We start from the raw sequence: 25,890 nt of genomic DNA on the forward strand, positions 1-25,890 counted from the left end.
TCAAATTCGAACTGTGATTTATACAAACTTGATTTGAGTTTTAATTCGAATTTCAAGATTCATCCAACCCTGGCCCTTTTAAAATTCAAATTTCGACTATTCGCCACCTAAACCTGCAGAGTTCATATATAAGTCCAGGCATGAATTTGGACGTGTTACTAGCCTTCCTGAATCAAGTTTAGTCTAATTCGATTCGAGTTTTCAAGTCAGTATAATTTGTGCCAGTTTTACATATTCAATTTTTTTTTTATTAAATAACCCCCCAATCGAATGTTGAGTAAATTCTAATTTAATAGAGTTAAAAAGATTCACATGAATTTGAAATGTGCCTCCAAGAGTTAAGTGTAAGCCCTACAAACTGAAAGTAAAAGTATTGTAATTAAAATATATCAAGCTTTCTAAAAAGCGATGCAGAGTTTTCAGTGTTGGGCTGGGCCTTTTAAGAGCCCATGACTAAGTGCCCCAGTGGGTACGAAACGCGTAGGGTGGATGGAGATGCAAGTATACATTTTCTAACTTTGTATAATAAAAATATATTTTTTAACTACTTCTTTCTGGTCCTGTTGATCCGTTTGAGTGGTGGACGGCCCTGCTCTTTCTTCATATTTTCTGGGCCTTTTAAGGCCCACTTGTGATCCGGGCCTACTCTCACAATAAGACAGAGGCAAAACCAAATTGTATACAAGTCATATAGGCTTATGGGGCCATAGGAAAGGTGTACTCTCAATTTTTCCCAGACCGGGGCCCACTAATACTCTGCAAGGCCAGTCCAATGCTGAGAGCTGTGAAAGGTACTTACTTTTTTTTGCAAGGTGTATTATATATTCTATTCTATTATGCAGGAGGATAATTACTGCACTAGTAATCTAGCTAGAGTGGCTAACGCTAGCGAAAATTCGCCAGCGTGATGTCATTTTGCCACTTTGCCGTTTTACTAACGGGTGCTGGCGTAAATTCGTAGCGAAGTAGACCCACCCTAGCACTACTTCGCAACCTTACGCCAGGCAAAGTTGCACTATGGCGAAGGGACGTAACTACGCTAATTCACTAACTTGCGGATTTTCGTGAATGTTACCTCTTGCGCCAGACTTTACTTCGCCACCTCAGACCAGACGAAGTTCAATAGAGTAGATAGGGATGGTTCAAAAAAGTCCCAAAAAAAACGCTGGTCTCTTTTACTTTTTATAGGATGATCGGCTGAAAAAGAGCAAAATTTTTTTTTTAGGGTACCCTCCTTCCACCCTACATTTGATAACAAATGGCACCTAAACTATACTGTGGGCACATGTGTAGGGCATTAGAATACATTTATTAATGTTCCCTGGCCTTGTGTAGTGTAATGTGTTTTCTGCTGCATATACGGCCATTGTACTTTAACTGTAAATTTGCCCCATGGAGTAGCTTCAATTTGATTCTTTGAATCATTACAACATTGATACAAGGCATACAGTAAGTGCCTAGTTCCTTTGTAATGTACATGCAAATTGGATGTTGAGGGTTCTGCAATTGTATAGAACACAAAAGTAATATTTTCAAAATTCTCTATATTCTGTTGAAGACTTGAGTGCTCCGAGCTAGCTGTATATAGCCATCAGTGTAAAGTCTTTTGCTTTGTGACAGTGGAATGCTGAATTCTACCATTAGGTGGCAGCAAATGACTAAAGTAAGGGTGACAATACAGTCTGGGGGCAGTGTGTTTACTAACCATTTTATTATGTTTGACCATTTGAAAGTTGAGAAACAGATAATTTCTTTAAGGTCTTTCCATAAATAAAGACTGGGGCAAGACTACAATAATACCAGATGAACAAAAAAAACACAAACATGACCAGTAAACTCAAACTAAAAGGCTGGTTATTAGGATTGGCCTGATTGGGCGAGTGCTAGAAAATGCTATTTCTGCAAAGTAACTGTAATGGTAACAATAAGAATTGCCCGTGGATGCTAAAAGATACCACTCTTAACTGGGAAGTGTTATTAAAGTTAATAGTGCTACTCCGGCAGAATTCTGCGCTGAAATCTGTTTCTCAAAAGAGCTAACAGATTTGTTTATATTTAATTTTGAAATCTGACATGGGGCTAGACATATTGTCAGTTTCCCAGCTACCCCAAGTCGTGTGACTTATGCGCTGATAAACTTCAGTCACTCTTTACTGCTGCAGTGCAACCCCCACCCCCCAGCAGCCTAACAACAGAACAATAGGAAGGCAACCAGATAACAGCTTCTAACACAAGATAAAAGCTGCCTGGTAGATCTAAGAACAGCACTCAATAGTAAAATCCAGGTCCCACTGCGACACATTCAGTTACATTGAGTATGAGAAACAACAGCCTGCCAGAAAGCAGTTCCATCCTAAAGTCCTGGCTCTTTCTGAAAGCACATGACCAGGCAAAATGAACTGAGATGGCTGCTTACATGGCAATATTACAACTAAAAAAAATACACTTGCTGGTTCAGGAATTAAATTTTATATTGTAGAGTGAATTATTTGCAGTGTAAACAGTAGTTAAGAAATAGAAAAACACATCATAACAATCATGACCTAATCCCTTTAAATAATGTTTCTGAAGCATGGATTTGTAAAAGCATCAGCAGTTAAATGAGAGGGATGAGCTGGCCTGCTTATCATATTGCCATCTGCTTTGCCTACAATTACTGGATGACTGGAAAATATAAGAAGTCATTCAAAACACGTGCAGCAGAGCTGAATAACAGACAGTGGAGTTTAAATGCAATCAATCTGTACAGTCTAATTAACTGATTGTTTTCAGTCATATATAATCCTAGCCAAGTATGCCACATAGTTGGAGCAATGGAGTAGGTGATTGCCTGAAAGCCCAGTTACATAGTTAGATCAGGTTGAAAAAAGAAAACCCCTCCAAATGAAAACCAACATTCATACATACACAGACCTCTCCATACACTCACAAATTATATATACTCATACACTAATTATTACCACTTGCCTGAAACCTGACATTAGACACAAATTCCAGCCAGAATGCCCTCCAGCATACAGTAACAGCCTTTCCCACACCTCAGACTTCTGAGCTGGCGATTATCCAGCAAATACACAGCAGCACAACAATCTCAACAACTGCCCCTCTGGCTACAAACTCACATTCACTTTAAAGGAGAAGGAAAGGCTTTGTACACTTGGGGCTGCCAAATGTTAGGCACCCCCAAGTGATTGTATTGACTTACCGGGCTGGTGCTTCTATCAACAGAAAACTGCACCGGCCCAGGGCTACACCAGTGAGCAACACGGGAAGATCCTCTTCCATCTTCTTCTTTCCTTCCAGCAGCTGCGCATGTGCAGTAGAACAAAGAGATGAACTTTAACTAAAAAGTCGGCTATTTCATTCAACTATGTATGTATTTGCCTCGGGAAATTTGAAGCAAGAAGAAGCCGGAAGAAGATCTCTCCGTGGTGCTCGCTAGAAAAACCGGTGCAGTTTTCTGCTGATAGGAACACCAGCCCAGGGTTTTCAGGTAAGTCAATACAATCATTTGGGGCTGCCTAACATTTGGCACCCCCAAGTGTACAAAGCCTTTCCTTCTCCTTTAACAATCACCTTCCAATTCATTCACTTATAAAATATGCAACATGCAGCCCCAATAGTCAGTACTTACTCATTCATGGGGAATGTTGTACAGAACACACCAGTGGAACTGCACAGGTTTCATCAAACCCAGTATATGTTGGACTGGCTCCTCTCAGCTTATGCTTATGGTAAATACAACATACACAATCTAATCCTACAACATCATAATAAAACACTACTGGGGTTATTCATCAAAATCGGATTTTTTCAGATTTTTTAAGTAAAAAAAGTCAGACCAAACTAGAATCCACGATTTGACCTTATTTATCAATCCAAAAACTCGATAAAATAGGTCTGGGAAAAAAACGTGAAAAATTTAGATTTCTGCGAAAACCCCCTGAATTTTTCTGGTTTTCTGCCCGAAATTTTTTAGTGGTTTATTATACCCAAAGGCTGCTAAAAGTCCAAATCCTAAAGAACTCTGTCTCCAAGCTGTAGGGGTCCTGTAGAAGTCAATGGCAAAGGTCCCATTTCAAATGTGAAGATATCATGGTCTGCGTTGAGTTTCAGGCAAAAATCCGAAAAAACGGTGTTGAACTTGAAAAAGGACCCTTGCTGCCCGAAACATGTCGTGTGAATACACAATAAAGACTGAATAGCAGGTATTCTGCTCCTTGCTGTTTCTTGATTTACCAATTGAATGCATTGAAATCATGAATTCTAGTTTGGTCTGCCTTTTTTTTAACTTGAAAAAAAAAAAAGAAGAAAAACTAATTTTGATAAATAACCCCCTAACTGTTCGCTTAAATAATTTAGCTTGGTAAAAATAATCATCATCAGTCTTTCACTAGCACCCCGCCAGTTATGTTGCTATAAGGGTGATACAGATTGTAGTTTAACAGCTGGAAGGCCCAGATATTGAATGCCTCTTCTATTCACTGAACTGTTTGTCATAGCTAGACATACAGTATGCAATAGTTTCATGGCTGCCAGGTCAGTAATTCTCCATTTGGAAGCCTGAAAGAGGTAGGTGAATTTGGAAAATCATTCAAAATGTAAAAAGAACAATTGAAAAGTTGCTAAGTATATATATTTTTTTATATATTATAAAATACTTAAGGTTGGTAATCTCTCTCTCTCAGGAACCAGCTATGGAACTTTAACCATAGCTTAATAACCTTGGCCATCAGCTATAAATGCCTTACACCCTGCTTTAACTTATTATTATGTTATATTATTATATTGAATTATAGAGCACCGCAGCTTGGCAGTTTGCAGATATATTCTTAGGATTTCATCTTGTCTTCAGTAATGGTAACCCTATATATAGAGAGCTATTAATAAAAGTGTTGAATATATACATGCAGTTCTTAGTTCTCCAGAAAGACCACTTTAAAAAGCTTACTTTACACATGATATTTCCCCTTTAATCTAAAACACTGCCTATTAGTTGATGCTATTAGATGCAATAGGCAAGATTTACAAAGCAGTGAGACAGAGAGACATCTGTATTTTATGAAAGCTGAGCTGACTAATAAAAGCATCAAGGTTTGCTTGTTGAATCAGCAACGCAAAGTAATTTAGCAAAAACCTCCCACTAAAAACGTTTTGTCATGGCTTGGTTAAATTAAACTATTTTGTAAGCTCTGTACCGTTTTTAAAGTGTTACTGTAAAGGTATAGGAAGCCTTATGTGAAAGGAGGTAGACTGGGCACTGGTTCTGTATGCTGGCTAAGTCTTCTAGGGTGTTTTAAGGCGATTCAAAGGGGTTGGTCACATTTAAATTAATTTTTAGTATTATGTATGGAGTGATATTGTGGGACAATTTGCAATTGTTTTTCATTTTCTATAAGTTGTGGTTTATGGGTTATTTAAATTTTTATTTCAGTTTGCAATTTCAGCAATCTGGTTGCTATGGTCCAAATCACCCTAGCAACCGTGCATTGATTTAAATAAAATACTGGAATATGAATAAGAGAGGGCCTGGATAGAAATTTGAGTAATAAAAAGTAGCGATTATAATATATGTTTAGCCTTAGAGAGCATTTGTATTTTATATGGGGTCAGTGACGCCCCATTTAAAAGCTGGAAAGAGTCACAAGAAGAAGGCAAATAATTAAAAAAAAAACTATTAAAAGAAGACCAATTGAAATGTTGCTTAGAATTGGCCATTCTATAACATACAAAAAGTTAAGGTGAACCACCCCTTTAAGATAAACACATCATCATTATTTATTTAGATAGCGCCAGCAAGTTATGCAGTTTGCAATAATATATAACAAACAAAGGAAGGTTGCAGAACAGAGAGAGGATTGGAGGGCCCTGCCCAGCAGAACCTACATAAATGTCAGTGCTACATGACTGATACTAATAAGAGGCAATGGAACGTATAAGCATCTCCACTACCATACCTATCTGATATTGTTGTTGAACTGCCTGGTAGCACTTTTGTTTATTATTAAAGGGTGTTGTTAGTAGCCCTACTATTATAGGTGTTCAGTTTAAACTGACGATCATTAAAAAAAACAAAAAACAGAACCAGTTTCTGAAGAAGTGTTTGAAACCAGTAGTTCTGGTGAGGCCTGAAGCGAACCTCTGAGAAACTGCATTGCTCTAGCTTCAATACGATAACCACACCTCTCTGTTAAAACTGGGGTTAAACTCATTTTTTAGGCAGCATTCATTCAATTGTAGGTATCCTCCATTTATCTAAAAAGGAAATGTTCTTCAGTAATCCTGAGTAATGTTAGCAGGACAAGATAGCAGTGATCACAACTCTTTTTGGTCTGGAATAACACACTACTTAGGGGTCATTTATCAATATCTGAAAATATCTCATTATTTTCTAAAATATACTCTGACCAAATCTGCTCGGGTTTAGTGATGGGCGAATTTCTCCCATTTTTTTCGCCGAAAAATTCTCAAATGTTCTGTGAAATTCGCGAAACGGGCCGGCAAAAAATTTGCATAAATCTAATTGTGACACCCGCATCAATTTGATGCCGGTGTTAAAGTCAATGGACATCCGAATAGTGTTGACGCACGATGGTTTTGACGCGAGCAACTTTTCCGGCGGCGAAACACGAACATTCGCCACAAATTTGTGCTTGCCGAATTTATTCGCCCATCACTACTTGAGTTATTTCCCCATATTTATCAATACATTTTCCAGATAAATTCTAGTGTGGGAAAAAACTTGAAAAAAATGAAACAAAAAAAACCCCCCACAAAATCTTCTGATTATTGCATGAAAACTAGTGCAGATCAGGATATTTTCAGACTTTTTCCATCCTCAGGGTATAATAAATCCAGAGAAAAAAAAATCGAGTTTTTTTTCACTAAGTATTCGAATTGTATAGTGAAAGTTCAAGTTTTTGGCATGCGGACTATAATAAATAACCCCCTTATGTCAGACTTGGCGACAAGATGCAGCCCACTACTCGGAAATACCAAAGCAGTGATGGGCAGATTGGGCATTTTAATTCCTGCAGTATAGAAGTGGACAAAATGCACAAAAAGGGGGTTATCTATTAAAGACCGAATGCCAAAAATGTGAAAAATTCACACTTTTTACTATAAAATCTGAATTTTTAGTGGAAAAAAAACCCTTGAATTTTGCAGAATTTATTAAACCCAGAGGGTGTTAAAAGTCAGAATAGAAAAGTACTCCAACTCAGACCTGCCGAGTTCATGTAGAAGTCAGTAGGAGAAGTCTTGAAGATATCCTGATCTGAGCTGGGTTTCATGCAATAATCAAGGTTTTCAGACAAAATTCCGAAAAAAATGGTGTTTTCGGGTGTCAAATCTGAAAAATCCTAGGTGGTGGTAGCTCTAGGGTTGCCCAACATCAGTACTTGCACACCATTCATAAGAAGAGTCTAGTAGATTTAACACTGCTGAAAGCATGAAACCGGAACTCAGAGGAGGTAAAAACGCTCGTCTGTAAAAGCTCTACGTGAAACATGCTCTGATAACAAGGCTAGTGTATAATTATTACTTACAAGCAGCATGTTACACCGTGTCTACAGGAACACCTGGAACCCAAATGGCAGGGACATTTTATCAGCACAAGGTGTTCCTGGAAGTTTTGAGGAAGATTCAAATGAAAGAAACATGTTTCCAGTAATATGGTGGAATGACTGTGGAACTGGCAAGCTACTGTATCCTAAACACTGCGCTGAAGATTTTGAACAGAAAGCCTTTGTGCCTGTTCCCCTGCAGATGTCTGTTAAAATAGGGCACTTCAACAAACTGACACTTTGATAGCTATTAGGCCACACAGGCCCACACAGTAAACAATGGAAAGATTCCAAAGGCAGGGTAATGGCTATCCTAAAATAAATCGTATGTTATATGTCTTGAGAAATATGTAGTTAGTTGCAAGTGTGCAAATAATACATTTCCAATTTCACTTGGATGTTACGGAACTTACTTCAGTGTGTTTGGGCTAAACTAGAAGACCTTAGGAACCAGTGGTCTGGAAAGCTGCTGAGCAAATATCCAACAGTAGCCAAAATGGAGATGCTTCTTAGCTGCAGGCAGACAGCCAATATCCCTGCAGTTAAAGCTCTCTTCATCGGTTTTCTGGCTGCAAAGCTTGATTCAGACTATTCATAGATTTAGAAAAGTAATTTAAGTATTACGCCCACACAATTAAAAGCTCATAGGCCATAACCCAGATGCAAGGTGGCATAGATGTGGAGCCACTGAAACGGAACTACTTGCTTGGCAGTGCCCACCATAAGGGCTGCAGTTAGAAATCTCCTATAAGAGAAGCTACCAATATTCCAACATCCCAGATTGTACATGGGCAGAAATAGCAAACTGCATGTATATTAGGAACGAGTTAATGCACTCAGTTTAGTGTAATGTCTGCATGCAGTTTCAACTTTACTATTTACACTACAATTACAATCAATCCATCTTTGTAGCAATCTTCAAATAGGAAAAAATAACCTTGCTGCGCACTGTAGCAGTACCATCTAAGGTCAGACTCTGACCCTACCTGCCTAGACAAATCTAAATGCAATATATATCTTTGTATTTTATGTGTCTGTGTGTGATGAAAGCATTTCAGTTGCACCTAGTCAATTTAAGAAGTTTGATTTCATATAGAAAACATTTTTAAACACCAAAGACAAGTAATACCAGATATGATTTGATGTTTACTTTTCACTGTTACTTTCCCTCTAATAAAATCATCTGAAGGCTGTTCTGAAGTTATTTGCAGCTGCTATTGCTTAATTGCTTAAGGCAGTAGTGTCCATACTTTTAGCGATGTTGTCCCATTATGATCTACATCCATAATATCAATGTTTGCATTCTGTTCCATGGAAAATATTACTTAAACATTATATTGATTTATATTTGAATTTTATATTAATATATTTAAAAAAACAACTATTTCTTATGTAGGTTTAACAAAAAAATATCTGAAAGAAAAGTATTATTAGGAGGGTGATTTAGTCAAGCTGTTTGTTGACATTGTCTTGAGATCTACTGATCACCAGCTAAAGCTGGCCATAGATGTAAAGATTTTTAAAAGATCTTTTCGTTATCATTAGACCAAGCTTATCTTGAAATGATTGTTTAAATGTACGATTTGTCATCAACTAAAAAGACCATTTGAAGCGATGTTGTCTAGTTTAATGCCAGAAAAACTGAGGGTAGCTGCCTGCTTGGCCCTGCAAACAATTGGCCAATGGATATTTTTCACTGCAACCGATGAAAATTTTCTAACCTGGCTGATCAATTTTGTGACAGATGTCAGACGAAAAATCGTTAGATGCATGATCGTTTGATTCCCACTAACCTCACGATAATTTGACGGATTGGTTGGATTGCACTAAAATCGGTCGTTCATCAAAGAAAAATTGTCTATGGGGGACCTTAGAGGTCTACTGGTAGATCCCAATCTACCTTTTGGGCACCCCTGGCTTAAGGTATATGGGTGGCTAGCACCACCCTGGATGTGGCAAACAATTCTATGATGCCTACTTATGTGCTTTCTGCATCACAGCAGCACCTGATACTTGTCTCTATTGGTTGCTAGGCTCCGCTAAACAATACTACAAATGGAGACTTTTCCAGCCACAGCATTAAGGCCGTAGAGCTTAGAGAAACACTTTGTAAGAGCGCAGCTTCAATGTCCCTCAGCTGTTTTCTAGGAATGGTTCCAGCTGATTTCACCCAGCTGAACTGAGAGTAAATCAGGAATCTACACACTGGGTTTTGCCAGCTGTTGATACACTACATTCTCCAACCAGCAAACTTCAAAAGAGGCTGGCACAAGCCTGGACCCACGAAGTAGTAAAGCCGGAGTCAGATTGTAAAATGATTAAAAAGGCTTACATTTTATTTTCCATAATTAAGAACCAAGTCCTGATGCGTTTCGAGTCTACCAAGGACTGCAGCCTATGACTAAGTGTCCTTGGTAGACACGAAACGCGCCAGTCCTCGGATCTTAATTAAATTGCCGGTGGGAAGGCAAGGGAGGCGGTTGGGGGGGGGTTAGTCACCCCGAAGAAGAGGAGATTTGTCGCCAGGCGACTAATCTCCCTGAATCTGCCTGTGTGCCCTGAATTATTGAGTAAATGAAAATTTAACATTAGCTTAATCATGCTGACATTTTCTAAAGTTATCAAGTTAGTGCAAGGGTTAGAGTCAGATTTCAATTGACAGTAGACTGTGAGAGAAGTGCTGGGCAGGTAGTTGATGGTGTGTATATTTCACCAATAATGAAACAGTATATGCATTAGCTCCAAGGAAAAGTTGTATTGTAGCAGCTAAATGCTACATTTAGTTTGCTGGCTTGGGAAAGCTGGATAAGGGATCCCTGGAGCGAATGGAGGGAGAGTAGGGTGGGCCCTCCATTCTGTGTTCTATATGCTGACCAGAGTTTTGCAGCTCTTCAGCCAGGTAGTTGCTTAATTAGCATGCAGGTGTGCAGGAGGGGCTGATCCCTGCTAATAGAGGCTTTCAGTGAGAGAGTCTGTCTGGCTGTGCCTGGGGGAAGCAGGAGCTTCAAACACATGAGAGAACTTTTGTGAGTTTTTCAACAAAACTGTATTTTCTTTGGAAGGGCTGGGCTCTAGGCCTTCCCCTTTATAGAGAGGGTTGATTCTCTGTATTAGATAGCGCCAAGATGGCCTAGGTTTTGTTATTTTCTGTTGTGTTTTTCCTTCTGAATAAAACTGACTGCGAGTCAGTTGTACCCTATTTTCGGGAATTGTGTTGCTTTGTGGGTGTCTGAGCAAAAGTGAGACCGGTCTGCCCCAGGAGACCAACATCCTGCTACCTGAAATCCCTACAAGACCAAATAAGTTCTTTGGGAGGGGGGGGTTGCTCCCTTTGCCAAGAAAATGTATTAAAGCTCACTCTTTCAATATAACTGCCTGACACAAATCTTGTCTCACTACATGCAGGATGTTTACCAGAGTCAGTTATTTTGTTGCTTTTGTTTGTGCTGGAATCAATTATTTGAGCTAGCTCCAATACATCTGCTACAAAAGGGAGCTCAGTAAAAGATTAGATCTACCTGGCAATCGAAATATGCCCATGACTTCTGCATGAATGAAGAAAGGCAGATGCTGAGGGGAGGGGAATTTGAAAAATAACTTGATTAATTCAGAAATGGTACAAAATATGAATTGATTACATTTAGAAAGTTTCATATTTCCATAAGATAAGGCTTATATTAAACTTTCATTTTTGCAATAGTAAGAACTATCTACTACTACTAATTGGCAGGCATGATTTGTACTATAAACTATGCATACAATAAGTGCGCTCTTTAATCTTTGCACATATGTAACACTGTTGAAGTAACCTATACTAACCATTATTTCATGTAGTGTTGCTAGAATAAAGAACGTTAAAAGAAACTGCTATGGGTCACCTATTTGGTTCACATAATTTGTACCAACACTAGAAAACGAGAGACTCTCAATTTAGTGAAAATTCATGGATGGTAAAGTGTACTTGATGAACATTTTTAGCATTTAATATTTGATCATCCTGCAATCCATCCCACAGCCGGTATAAGAACCATCTTGTTTTTTTTTAAAAGTTTAACAATGTGCAGCCATTTTTCCAATAACAAGAATATCATGAAGACCAACAACATAAAAATTATTTAAAAACTGTGTATCTCTAGCAGAAAAAGGTTTAATTAGATTGGCATTTTCCAAGAATCTGCATCCCATCTAGGAGTAAAGTCAAACCTAAAGAGATGTTCTTACCATGCTTCAGATGTAGGCAGCTGTCATTCTTGGGGGGCCTGCACCTGTAGGAGATTTTTTTTTTTCTTTAACAAAATTTTAAATTCAGAAGTGTACAATGTACATTTATGTATACAGGCACGTAAAAGAACATGGTTTTAATACCAGCTATTAGGATTTTTTCTTTCTTATTTTTAAATGGATGTTTCTAGTTTACCTTTAAAAGATAGAAGGTAGTGAAGCATCTAAACCTGCAATGATTCGTTCTGGGCTGTAACACTTGGCATCCTGGTGCTGAAAACTTGTGACAAATTTAAAGGAACAGTAACGTCAAAAAATAAAAGTGTTTTAAAGTAATGAAAATATAATGCAGTGTTGCCCTGCACTGGTAAAACTGCTGTGTTTGCTTCAGAAACACTACTACTGTTTTTATAAATAAGCTGCTGTGTAGCAATGGGGGCAGCCATTCAAAGGAGAAAAAGCTCAAGTTACACAGCAGATAGAAGATAAGCTCTGTCTGTCTAATGGTGTTATCTGTTATCCATTCGTTAACCTGTGCCATATAGCCGTTTTTCAATTTCCGCCATTGCTCCACAGCAGCTTGTTTATATGAACTATAGTAGTGTTTCTGAAGCAAACAGATCAGTTTTACCAGTGCAGGGCAACACTACATGATATTTTCATTACTTTAAAACACTTACATTTTTTGGTGTGTTACTGTTCCTTTAAGCCAGGGTTCCCCAACCTTTTGAACCCATGAGCAACATTCAAAAGTAAAAGGAGTTGGGGAGCAACACAAGCATGAAAAATGTTCTTGTGGTGCCAAATGTGGATCGTCAACCTACGGTGAAGCTCTGTTTGGCAGTACACCAGGTTTTTATAGAACCAAAACTTGCCTCCAAGCCTGGAATTCAAAAATAAGCTCCTGCTTTGAGGCCACTGGGAGCAACATCTAAGGGGTTGGAGAGCAACATGTTGCTCACGAGCTACTGGTTGGGGATCACTGCTTTAAGCTATGCATCCTCACACAAGAATACCTTTCAAGTCAAATGTCCTTTAATAATATAATATAGGTAGTTTAAGACCTGAAGGACAACCTATATATCATCTTCTGGTCAGTATCTACAGATGGCAAATCACAATATGAATCTTCCATCTATACAGCTTCTGACCCACAACTTTTTACAAAACTGTAAGTACTATATAGTACTAAATAGTAGGAATGGTTCTTTCTAAACTCTAAACTTAAAGGACTCTGGAGGCTCCCAAGAACATTATATTATAATAAAGACCCCAATCATTACGTATCTTGGCTGAAAAAAAAGTAATTTAGGTCATAATTTTACTGTTTATATATAAAGCATCATACTAACAAGCGAATCCACAGGACGACTCATATTTGTTTTCCAGTATCAAAGATAAGGCTATGGTTTTTTGGTCCTGCAACATTGATTGCATCTACAAAAACAAAATATTCAGAGGCCCATTTATCAAAGGTCGAATTTCAAATTATTGTGAATTTTTTAAAATTCGAATATACTCAGAATTCGACTGGGGGGTCATTTAAGAAAAACTTGGCTAATGGCTAATAGTCAATCGAATGGGTCTGACCGGAAAATTCTCATCATATTTAATTTAATTTTTCACCCAAAAAAAAAAACCTCAAATGTCACAAAGGGGTCAAAGGACCTCTGCCATTGACTTGTACATGAACTCGGCAGGTTTTAGGTGGCGAATATTAATATTAGGACTGTTTCCATGGTCGAGATGTGATAAATCTCACATTCAAATTTACATTCGAAGAGGGGGATCAACATTTTAATGTGTGAATTTTTAAACTTGAAAATTTGAATTCAAATTGACTTTTCTACCCTTGATAAATCTGCCCCTCAGTGTCAGCATTAGAATCACCAGTTCAGTAAGCCAACAGAAATGTTTTTAGTTATGGGGAATGCAGGGGCCATCCAGACAGAGGTAAAGAAATAACTACAATAGATAGAACTTTGCTGAACTATGTTTAGGACAACAAATGACAATGTCGCAGGGTGACAGCCCACACAAAAGAAGTCCATGACTAAATGAAGAGGAAATCATCTTCAGGAAATTCTGAAAAAACTCAATTTCCTTTAATATCCCTTTGCCAGCCAACCCTTCAGAAGTAAATGGGTTAAATGTTTTTGTCTGTCCAAATGTGGCAGTTGGGATTTTTGTCGAAACGATGCTTTTAATTCCACAGGAACAAATGTGACTTTCAACCTTCCTGATAATATTACATAATGTTTGGGATTGACAGCTGCTCAGAGAAATTAACTGCCAATAAATATGACATGCAAAACAAATGGTTGGACAGAATCGGAACTAAAGGGCGTTGGAGGTCAAAGCAAGAGAATGCTATAAATGTCAGTTCCATTTGTCTTTCCTACTGTCTTTTCCAAGTTTATGTATACCTGTGCCTAACTGAAAGTTCCCCAGACCTCCTTCAAACACTTCATATTACTCCAGGGTTTATAAAATATAAAGCAAGTCTAAAATAACAATTTGGCTGTAATGCCATTCCTTTCTTGCTATTGGATGGAATTAGTAGAACATTTCAAATGAATCAAATTTATGTTTGCAGTGTAAAAAAAAATCCTTCGATTTCGATTTTGAATGTCGGACTACCCTATTCGATTGTAGAATTTCAAAGTTTTTTTCACTTCGAAATTCGACCCTTGATAAATCTGTCCCTAAATGGATGCAGAAAATATAATGTATGGCCACCTTAAGAGATGCTACTTTGGGAGAGCATGAAAAATCGAGCAAGTCTTTTTATAAATATAATTTCAAGGATATTTTCTTTGTCACAAAGAATTATATTTTTTATATTATATTATTTTTTTTGCCATAATTGGAAGCTTATTAAAAAAGATTATTGTTATTCTGAAAATTGCTCTTTTTTCTATTAGAATCATAAGTGAATTTACCAAATATGGCAACCAATATACCTGAAATTAGTGTAAATTAACACACACACACCTGATGTGGATTCCTGCAGTTTCTCCCGCTTCCTCTTCTTTTTTTTACCCTGCAAAGAAAAGCAACATTTGTTAAATGCCAGCAAATTACACACTGCAAATTACAAATTCCTTGCTGGGGACCTGGGGAGAGGAAGACAAATTGTGATTGGGGAGGATACAATAGACAGGGAAAATGTATAACTATACAACTTTGAGTAAAAGTTGGAAATAATCATGCAGATCCACATTATTTCACAAACCAAAAGTCTAGTGACTTCATGTCAGATTAGGAGCAGATTACTAAGCAAACATGAATATATAAGTGACTGTCTCTAAAAGCAGAATACAAAGTCATAGATCTCTCAGAGATTCTAGGGTCTGTAATGGCATGCAATACACTAGAGAACAGCAGTCACCATTGGTTTCAGTCTCATTGAGAAAGTTACTGCCTTGGAGATAAGCCCAGTATTCAGTGACGTAACTAGAGGAGGGCGGGCCCTGGCGGGGGACGCGCTGCCGGGCCCCCCGCCCCCTCCGTACACCCAGAACCGCCGGGGATTCGTGTCGCGTGAGCTGCCGGGGGGGCCCTGAGGGGGTACGGGCCCTGGCCCAATCGCACCCCCTGCTCCCCCGGTAGTTACGCCACTGCCAGTATTCCAGCTGCTACACCCTGTGGCCTTTGGGGAACCTTACACCCTAACCATAGTCTCTTTTTCTGCTCATCAAAGCCATTCAAGCACTTTTACTCTCATCTACCATTTGTTTGTCACATATATTTCAGTCATTCTTCAGCTTTCCACTGTGCAAAGGACTAGTGGCCATGTCCTTAAAAGGTCAATAACATTACAGTAACCTATACTGCATATAGAAAACCTTGACATATAGGTTTGGGAATGCACATTTTCTCTGGATGACCTACTTCCTCCTCAGGGGTTGCAGTATCCTATGACAAGAGAAAGGGGATATTGGTAGGACTATGTCCACATATCTTCTTGCTACACAGGATAATCACAGGGCAGGTGATCAAATGTGTTATTTAAGAGACCATAGCCCAAACGCCAAACAAAGCTTAGGTTATGAACTGTGTAGGAGAGTCACCTATCAGAGTTGTAGCCTTATAACCTGATCCAATTGTACAAACCTATGCGATAAACTGTTTATCCTTGGCATAAAAAAAAGATCTATAAGTAAGGACACAGACAACCCAGACGCTCCTATTCTGCTAACACGCCCGTTTGTTGTGTAGTTATAAAAACTCTATGTCAGTGAGCAAAGATTTAGAACAGATTTCAAGATCACACCAGTTAAAGCAGATTAACAAAATTACATGTTTTGTCTGTGTGAAAGTCTATTAAACATTCATTAAACTTTTATTAAAAGATTTCCTTTGCACTGGTAACGTTACAATCTATGAGTAATGACAGTAGGAAGCCACAACCAACTTCCAGTTCCGACAAAAAGGAATGATAGGAAAAAAGCTTCTGCTTCTTTAAAGCTGGAGAACAGGTATTAATTTATCAAGAATATATTTTAAAACCACCAATGAATTATACATGGTCAATTAGGACTACAAAACGTTTCTCACAGACCGTTGATATGGTTACTGAGTAAATTAGAAAAAATTGGAGATGACTTACGTAGTTGTCCCTTGCAGACCATCCTGGATAAAGCTGCATGTGTAATTGCCTTTCTTTGCGAGCTAACTCATAATATTTGGACTGTTCTTCCCGGGACAATGCATGCCACTGTAGAAGGTAATAAGATCTCAGTAAGTGTGGAGGGAAATCATAGTACTGCCCACTTTACAGTCTCTTATCAATCATTAATATTAAACATTAGTCATTTCATTTATCAGTCTGTTTTTTTGGATATTAAGACAATGAAACGATATTGAAAATAACATGAAAGAGACAAAATACAATAACATATAATTACAATAATCAAACATTGGGCCAATATGGTACCATAATCACTAGGGATGCACCGAATCCAGTATTCAGTTCGGTATTCGGCCAGGATTCGGCTATTTTCAGCAGGATTCGGCCGAATCCTTGAGCCTGGCCGAACCGAATCCGAATCCTTAAAATCATGTGACTTTTCGTCACAAAACATAGAAGTAAAAAAAATTTACCTGCGAGGTGCGTGCCACTATTTCCCCCGCACTCGCTGATTCGCATATGCAAATTAGGGTTTGGATTCGGTTCGGTATTCGGCCGAATCTTTCACGAAGGATTCGGGGGTTTGGCCGAATCCAAAAAAGTGGATTTGGTGCATCCCTAATAATCACACTTTTGAAGCTTATACTATGAAATGAATATGAATTGCCACCAGCTAAAGATCTATTGGGATCCCAATCTACCTTTCAATCATCGCTGATTTCAAGGATTAAAGAGCCTTGCATCAACTGGCAAGACAATCAGTACCATTTCAATGTATTTTTATTTAATCTATCTCTTAAAATACAAAGTTTCAGATAATCCAAGTCGAATATGAGGATGCAGGCCAGGCCCGGACTGGTAATCTGTGGGTTCTGGCAAATGCCAGAGGGGCTGCTATATGGTTCCAAAGGAAGATACCATATAGTGGGCTGGTAGGGGGCTGTTTGGGCCTCTGTGTACTTGGAATGGCAGGGCCTATTTTGATTCCCAGTCCAGGCCTGATGCAGGCATAAACCAGCAATGGTAAACTTATATCAACCAGGAATGTATGATATATTATATCACTGGATCTATTTCATAGCTGCAGAAATCCAGGTCTCCTATTGCAAGGGCAAAATAAATCAAAACCACATTGTAGGATGAATTTATAAAATAAGCACTTCATTTTACATTCTCTACCATCTAAAATTGCATGTGCACTTCCAAGACAAGAAAATGCACACTGTGAATGTAACAAAGTATTCTTTCAGCTAGAAGCAAGTATTAACTGCAGTTTTTTTTTTTAAAGCTGACTATATTTTTTCCTCAGAAAACACACAAATTGGTTACAAATGTGCTTTTAGAATGAAAGAGGACATTGTGCTGGGTGAATGTTTGTGAACTGATACAGAATTGCTGCGAAAGTCTGTCTCATATACAGCTAGGCATCTGAGGAGAAGTGCAAACGTCTTTGAATGCAGAAAAAACAGTGGTTTACCAGACATAGTTGAGATTATCTGAGGACAAGACATAATAACTGCTGGGTCTCATACTTCCACGGAAGAAGAAAATGTGTCTTTCTGATTTTGCTAGCTCTTAAGGTTAATTTAATTCCTTACTAAGGAATGCCTGTTCCTTTAGTTGTAAATTCTAGAATCGAATACATTAGCTGTCAAGTATGTGGCTGTCAGCTTTGTTTATTCTACAGGTGGCCATACACGGGCCGATAAAAGGTGCCGACAGACCGAGTCGGCAGCTTATTGGCCAGTGTATGGGGCCCCCCGACAGGCTTCCCCCATCGAGATCTGCCCGAAAGTCGGCCAGATCTCGATCGGATGGGACAAAAAATCCCGTCGAATCGCGGCCGCATCTGTTCGTTGATGCGGTCCCGCGGATCAGCCCGATATTGGAGAGAGATCCGCTCGTTTGGTGACATCGCCAAACGAGCGCATCTCTCCGTGTATGGCCACCTTAAGTTATCTGGCTTCTCTTTGATCTATGCTGTTCCATGTGTCTGGCAGTAGCCAAAGGGTTAAAACAGCAGGGCTTCTGTGTGCGTCTTGCCAGACTATTACTGCTTTGTGACTACTATAAATCAGTAAATTAGAATTATTTCTCCAATAACTGAGATTTCTTTCACTTAGATAGCACTTAAACATAAATAGCAGGAATTGGATCCTTGGCATACAGAATAGAAGATTTAAAAATAATTAGTAAAAAGCTTTGTTAAATATTTTGCTGGTAGCAGCTGTGGCAGCTCTGGGAACAGTGGACACATTTTCCTGTTCATTTAAATGCAATGTGGAAATGTAGATTGTAGATTTGAGATTTTATTAAAAACCTTGTGGACCATGTGGAATTATTGTTGGTAAAGAAAGGGTTAAACCGTTAAGTCAAGGAATAACTAGAAAATGTCTTCTGTATGAATTCCACAACCGCTCCTAAATAGGTGGTTCACCTTTAAATTAACTTTTAGTATGTTATAGAATGGCTAATCAACTTTTCAATTGGTCTTCATTTTTATTTTTTATAGTTTTTGAATTATTTGCCTTCTTTTTGTTTTTACAAAAGCAGGACACTGACCCCCATCTACATAGCAATTGCATTGATAAAAGCTGGCAACAGACGAAGTCGGGAGCTTGTTGGTCCATGTAAGGGGCCCTCCGACCAGCCAGATGTCGATCGGACGGGACCAAAAATCCTGTCCCGTTTACCCATCATTATGATCCGATTGTGGGTCCCTAGGGCCTTCGATCGGATCAGCCTGATATCGCCCACCATATCGGGGAGACATATGCTCGTTTGGCGACATTCTCTCCGCGTATGGCCACCTTAAGTCTACAAAAGAATTGTTATCACTACTTATCACTCATCTTTCTGTCCAGGCCTCTCCTATTCATACTGCAGTCTTTTATTCAGAAAAATGCACGGTCACTAGGGTAAATTGGAACTTAGCAACCAGTTTGCAAAACTGTAAACTAGTGAGCTGCTGAATAAGAAGCTAAATATCTCAAAAACCACAAATAATAAAACATGAAAACAAACTGTAAATTCTCTCAGAATATCGCTCTCTACATCATACTAAAAGTAAATTTAAAGGTGAAGAACCCCATTAACATGTTCATTTTCATGGCATAACCTATAGTTTGACATGTATCCACTATTTTCAAGCAGAGCTGGGATAGTTGCTGATCAGATCCCAGTTACTGAAATGTTATAGATGCTGGGAAAAAGCAACAGAGGGTCTTCACAATGTGTAAATATATCTGAATAACAAACTCTGTGATGGGTGATTATCAAATCAAGTCAAGCTTTGCTCATGACCAAGACAAACAATTCTTGTTGCATGCACACAGTTTAAAATGTCTCTAAAGCCACCATGACATGTTTTTGTTTTCCTGTCAAGAGACATGGCAGCGCTTTCTTCCTGTCAAGAGACAGGAAATGATGAAAAAGCAGTAAGGAAAGAGTGCAAGAATGGATGTTTCCCCCATAAGTCTCTTATGTCTCAGTTTCAATTACAAAAACATTTTTGTTATGCATTTGCTGTTCTCACACTATAGTTTTCCGGAATAGACCAACCTGTATTTCAGCATTAATTTTACTTTAATTTACCGCTGAACATCAAACAACTTTTAATGAGCTAACTTCAAATGGTTCTTTTTTTTTGGTGCCATTTAGGTCTGTGAACAATATACTGAATTCAAAACAACCTTCATTAGTGTTTCTTCCGCAACAGGCATGCGGAAATAAAGAATGACAGAGACACTGGTAGGTCTGTATACGAATAGGAAAAATATTGCCACAGGATGTAGTGGTTACCTGTGTTTTTAGATCAAATTAAACAGGTTTAGGGCATTTTTTCAAAAACACAGTGCAACTGCTTTATAGAATGGGTTATAAAGTTAAAAAGAGGCTTGTTGTGATTAAACAATAGTGATCAAGGTGTAGCACAAATATGCAACAATTTTCAAACATGCTTTTTTGTTTCTCTGAAGAACTGCAGAGTAATGCAGTGTGGCCAAGGCTATAGTTTCAGTAGCAAGGTTCCACTACTTACCCTTCTGCCCAGAATCTGGTTGATGGCAGCACTTTCTTTCAGAGTGCATTCTGCTACTACATTCGCTCTCATTTCTTTCATATACAACATGAAAGCATTCAGAGGTTTCTTTATGTGAGGTCTTTTGGGTTCCTGCTCTTTTCTCTGTTCGTGGTGAGGTTTCCTAAAATGTAAAGCCAGGAACAACAAATGTAACTTGCAATTAAACACTGCACTTAGATCTCATGCAACTCATGACACATAAAAGGTCCACTAGCTTTCCTGTAATACTGTGTGTGATGTATAGCTCCCAAGCTTCACAGTCACAATAGAGATCTATTTTCTTGATCAAGTTGCATTATGGGGCAGATTTATCAAAAATCAAATGTGATTTTTTTCCATGATTCAAATTTTTTTTGCACCTAAGGGCAGGGGCACACAGGCAGATTAGAGAGATTTAGTCGCCTGGTGACTAATCGCCTCTTCTTCCGGGCGACAATCTTCCCAAACTGCCTTCCCCCTGCCTTCCGCCTGCTCAAATTAAAAATCTCCTGCGGAAATGCACTCACTGCGCTTTGATTTCCGAAGTCCCCCAAAGTTTCCTCGTGAGGCAACTTCGGACGACATCAGAAATCGAAGCACCGCAAGTGTCATCATGCTGGCGTTTTCTCATTATAGCAGGCGGAAGGCAGTTCGGGAAGATTGTCGCCCTGAAGAAGAGGCGATTAGTTGCAAGGCGACTAAATCTCCCCCCGAATCTGCCCATGTACCCCTGCCATAAACTCACACATTTGAGTTATAGTTTCGAAAACTCGAATGTCTGGTATATATTGATTTGAGGGTTTTTATCAGAATACTCAATCAATTTGATCTTTCAGGACATAAATCCGATAGATTTGAGTTTTTTCGCGACATGAACTGGGAGTTTTTATCCCCATCGTTTTTCATTCGAGATTTTGGCATTCAGATTTTTTATAAATACCCAAGCATTCGAAATTTTTGTTTGTCCGAGGTAGAAAAACACTCACACAACTCACAAATTCGATTCTTGATAAATATGCCCCTAAGGGTGAAGACACATATCAACTAGTAACAGCTATTTTTTGTAGCTACAAAATACTCTGCCATAGACAATAAAAAAATAATTGTCTCTGCTAAAACACACACAAAGGAAATGTAATAAAATTTGAAAAGTAAACAGATTTGCTAATAAATAATAATAAAAATGTGCATGTTGCTTGTAATATTCTTCATTAGGCTTTTATTACATTGTGAATCTTAATTGCGTGTTGCGAACCTTTAACACCTGCTTGAAGGTGGTGTAAACTTCTGGAGCAAACAGAACAACTTTTTTATTAAGAGGTTTTTTTTCATGCATTGCGCACTATTGCAAACTATAAAATTCGCAATCGATATCCTACTATCGTGTGAGGGGCAAAGTGTTTACAAAGGCAAAATTGTTCACTTTGCGAACATTAATTTGCATTGTGAACAAATCGTGAATTATTCTTGCGTTAACGACCAATATTATTTTCCCCCAATAGTGTCTTAGCAAAGCCAGTTATCACTATTGCCTATTTTGTAGCCGTGACAAGTAGCTGCTACTAGTAACTCTGTGTGTCTTCATCCTAAAGAGTTAGCCCAGAATGTTAACCATGTAACACAGGGGTGTCCAAACTTTTGGCTCGCCGGGCCACATTGGAAAAAGAAAAATTGTCTGGGGCCACACATGAAATACAAAAAAAAATACTTTTGTAAAAGTAAAGGAAATACACAGAAAAGAACTACAATACCAGTTGGATAACCAGGTGGAGCTATACACTGGAATATGGGACACCTGGATATTATATAGACATATTATTATATTATTATTACTAACTGGGCAATGAGCAGAGTCCCCCTCCTCCTATTTCCTCGGGAACCAAGCGTTTCAAGCTGGGCCGCATTCATATGCATCCTGGGCCGAATGTGGCCCTCGGGCCGCAGTTTGGACACCCCTGATGTAACATAACAGCAGGGATATTCAGCTGTCATATACCTAACAATTCTCCTTAGAATAGAATGGCAACAAAACTTTATATAAAAATTATGTGTGACTTTGCTACTGCTTTTAAGATTTCCTCCAGATATTTCCATATAAATAAATGATAATTAGAAGGGATAATTTGTAGGAGAAACACTTACATGTGCATTAGGTCATTGTCATTGTGTGGATGTTCTTGTTTAACCTGAGGATTGACAATAGCTGGGTGAGGAATTCCAGTTGCGTGATGGCCCGGAGGACCAGAAACCATATGGTGTGGATACCTAAAAATAGGTTACACAATAAAATTGTAGAAAACCTTGAAACAAAAGTAGCATGTGCACTGTTTGGCTGAACTTGGATGACATTTTTTTACTAAAACTGGCAGCAAGAATTAAAATACAGCCTTCAAACAGATCATTCAGTGATGGGACACTAAATTTGACAGACCCATATGTTCAGCACACATTTGTGAAATCACAAGGGGCCTTAAGGTGACTATACAATGGCGATCCTCGTTCTGACCAATCAGTCTTAAGAGTGAATGAATGGCAAATTAAAATTTCAAACCATACAAAACCAATCCCCAACATACAGGTCCAGAATATCAAAACTGGTGAATAAAATCTGGGTATGAATGGCTAGCTTTAAGCAGTGAAGCAGAGCAACTACAACTATTACTAGTACTTATACCGTCTAAAAGGATTTTCACCTGTGCTGGTTGTTGACCACAAAATGATTTTATTAGCAAACCTAGAAAACACGGCCTAGACCCACACATGGTCTATTACATACTTTGTAGCTATCAATACAGTCTGCAACCAACCAAACCACGCTGTTGCTGTACCACTCCAAAAATAAGGGCAATTAAACTTCTACAGATTTCAAATGAGAGGTGGTACAATATATTCTAGCCATTAACAGATGACAAACACATTCCTTGACCAATGCTTGTCTAAGGGTAGTGGCAGATGGAGAGATTAGTCACTCAGCGACAAATCTTCTCTACTGCGGGCGACAAATCTCCCCAAATACATTCCTGCAGAAAGGCATACATTTCCGAAATTGCTTCACAAGGAAACTTCAGATGACTTCGGAAATCCGAAGCATTTCGTATGCCATCCCGCCAGCAATTCATAATCTTGTCGGTGGGAAGGCATTTTGGGGAGATTAGTCGCCCGCAGTAGAGAAGATTTGTCGCTGGGCAACTTATCTCCCCGTCTGCCACTGCCCTAAAAGCAATTTTGCTCTGTCCCTTTTTGCTGATCTCTGGCTTCTAAAAAGAGATAAGATTTGAACCCAGGAGTGCACGTATATGGCTACTTTGAACTGCATGGATTTTATTGTGTTTTCTTTTGATTGGGAATGCTCTACACTTTGAACTGGATTAACATATTTAAAAAGAACAGTTCACACAGAATAATTGATTTATTCTTAGCTGACTTGGCTCAATCAATTTAGTTCAAACAAGGTTATTGACTGGCAGATTTCATGTAACACTGGCTTTAGAAGCTGTAGGAGTCAGTAATGCCCTTACCCTGACAATCCTTGCACTTAGTGAATGAGTGGAGAAAACAGTCTGAGGGCATGAAATGGAAGTGTGGGAGATTATGCTTTTGGGAAAAATTAAATTAGTTTTTTACAGTAAAGTTGAAGGCAGGTCTCTGCACAAGTACATCACTCAAGGCAGTGAGTTTATAGTACACTTAGGGTAATAATACACTGGGAGATCCGAGTATGTTGTCACCTAGGCTATTACTAGCTCAGTGGGTGGGGGAGATACAAGTGAATGGGAGTTAAAACTCTTAAAATCAACCAATGTGACTTTGCTTTTAAAGGAATACTATCATCACATAATGCCCCCCTTTATCTTTCCAGTGGCAATGGGAAGTGCCACATTTGCCCTGAAATATTGCACTTTCCTGTAATGCAAATATATGGTTCACTATATTCTTAGGATCATCTGTTCATAATCAGAAGAGAAACAACCACATATACAGGGTATAAGCCAGCGCTCATGGATAAAGACAGTCAATACACAAATGATATCACTGCTCATGGACCTCACTTTAAATGCTCTTATATAACACAGCTATTTATAAGATGCAGGGTGACAACACATTAAGCTGTTTGTTTGTTGTGGTGCAGGTTAGTGAAACATATTCCATTGACTGTACCTCTCAGAGTGAAACAGAAAGAAATACTATCCTCCGCCCTATATAAATTTGCCACTGAAGACTGCAAAGCTTAAAGGTATTCTGTCATGATTTTTATGGTGTAGTTTTTTTTCTAAATTACACTGTTTACACTGCAAATAATTCACTCTACAATATTAAATTATATTCCTGAACCAGAAAGTATATTTTTTTATTTGTAATATTGGTGTGTAGGCAGCCATCTCAGGTCATTTTGCCTGGCCATGTGCTTTCAGAAATGGCCAGCACTTTAGGATGGAACTGCTTTATCGCAGGCTTTTGTTTCTCCTACTCAGTGTAACTGAATGTGTTGCAGTGGGACCTGGATTTTACTATTGAGTGTTGTTCTTAGATCTACCAGACAGCTGTTATCTTGTGCCAGGAAGCTGCTATCTGGTTACCTTCCCATTGTTCTGTTGTTAGGCTGCTGGGGGGGGGGGGTAGCTGATATCACTCCCACTTGCAGTACAGCATTTAAGAGTGACTGAAGTTTATCAGAGCACAAATCACATGACTGGGGCAGCTGGGAAACTGCTAATATGTCTAGACCCATGTCAGATTTCAAAACTAAATATAAAAACATCTGTTAGCTCCTTTGAGTGCTAAAGTCTGCTGGAGCACTATTAACTGATGTGTTATGAAAAAAACATGTTTTCCCATGACTGTAGCCCTTTAAGAACAGTGCAGTGTAAAAATAAAATCTGAATAAATAGATAGGCTGTGCAAAATAAAAAATGTTTCTAATATTGTCAGTTAGCCAAAAATGTAATGCATTAAGGCTGGAGTGACTGGCTGTCTAACATAATAGCCAGAACACTACTTCCTGCTTTTCAGCTCTCTAACTCTGAGTTAGTCAACGACTTTAAAGGAACAGTTCAGTGTAAAAATAAAATGGGATAAATAGATAGGCTGTGCAAAATAAAAAGTATTTCTAATATAGTTAGTTAGCCAAAAATGTAATCTATAAATCCTGGAGTGTTTGGATGTGTAACATAAAATAACAGAAGTTCCTGCTTTTCAGCTCTCTAACTCTGACTTGAAGGGGGGGGGGGCACATGGGACATAACTGCTCAGTGAGTTTGCAATTGATCCTTAGCATGCATAGCAAATAGTAATGGCCCATGTGGCCCTCTCAAGTCTCTGGTTGGTTACTGCCTGGTAACCAATCAGTGGAAACCAAGAGAGCTGCAAAGCAGGAAGTAATGTTCTGTCCTGTTAGACATCCAGTCACTCCA

General features: G+C 38.6%; 1 protein-coding gene across 3 annotated transcripts in view; it reads right to left on the reverse strand.

The window, feature by feature from the left end:
* Window positions 1–25,890, reverse strand: part of lef1.S (lymphoid enhancer binding factor 1 S homeolog) — an 84,306-nt gene that overhangs the window by 10,022 nt on the left and 48,394 nt on the right. For 2 of the 3 annotated variants that reach the window (XM_018239905.2, XM_018239895.2), the window contains exons 6-10: window positions 22,622–22,744; window positions 20,459–20,621; window positions 16,399–16,506; window positions 14,781–14,829; window positions 11,787–11,830 (exon numbers count right to left, since the gene is read on the reverse strand). In XM_018239905.2, coding sequence (XP_018095394.1) covers window positions 11,793–11,830; window positions 14,781–14,829; window positions 16,399–16,506; window positions 20,459–20,621; window positions 22,622–22,744 — 481 coding nt within the window. In that variant the 3' untranslated portion in view covers window positions 11,787–11,792. 3 annotated transcript variants of the gene reach the window in all.

Source organism: Xenopus laevis, chromosome 1S (assembly GCF_017654675.1).
Source record: "Xenopus laevis strain J_2021 chromosome 1S, Xenopus_laevis_v10.1, whole genome shotgun sequence".
NCBI lineage: Eukaryota > Metazoa > Chordata > Amphibia > Anura > Pipidae > Xenopus > Xenopus laevis.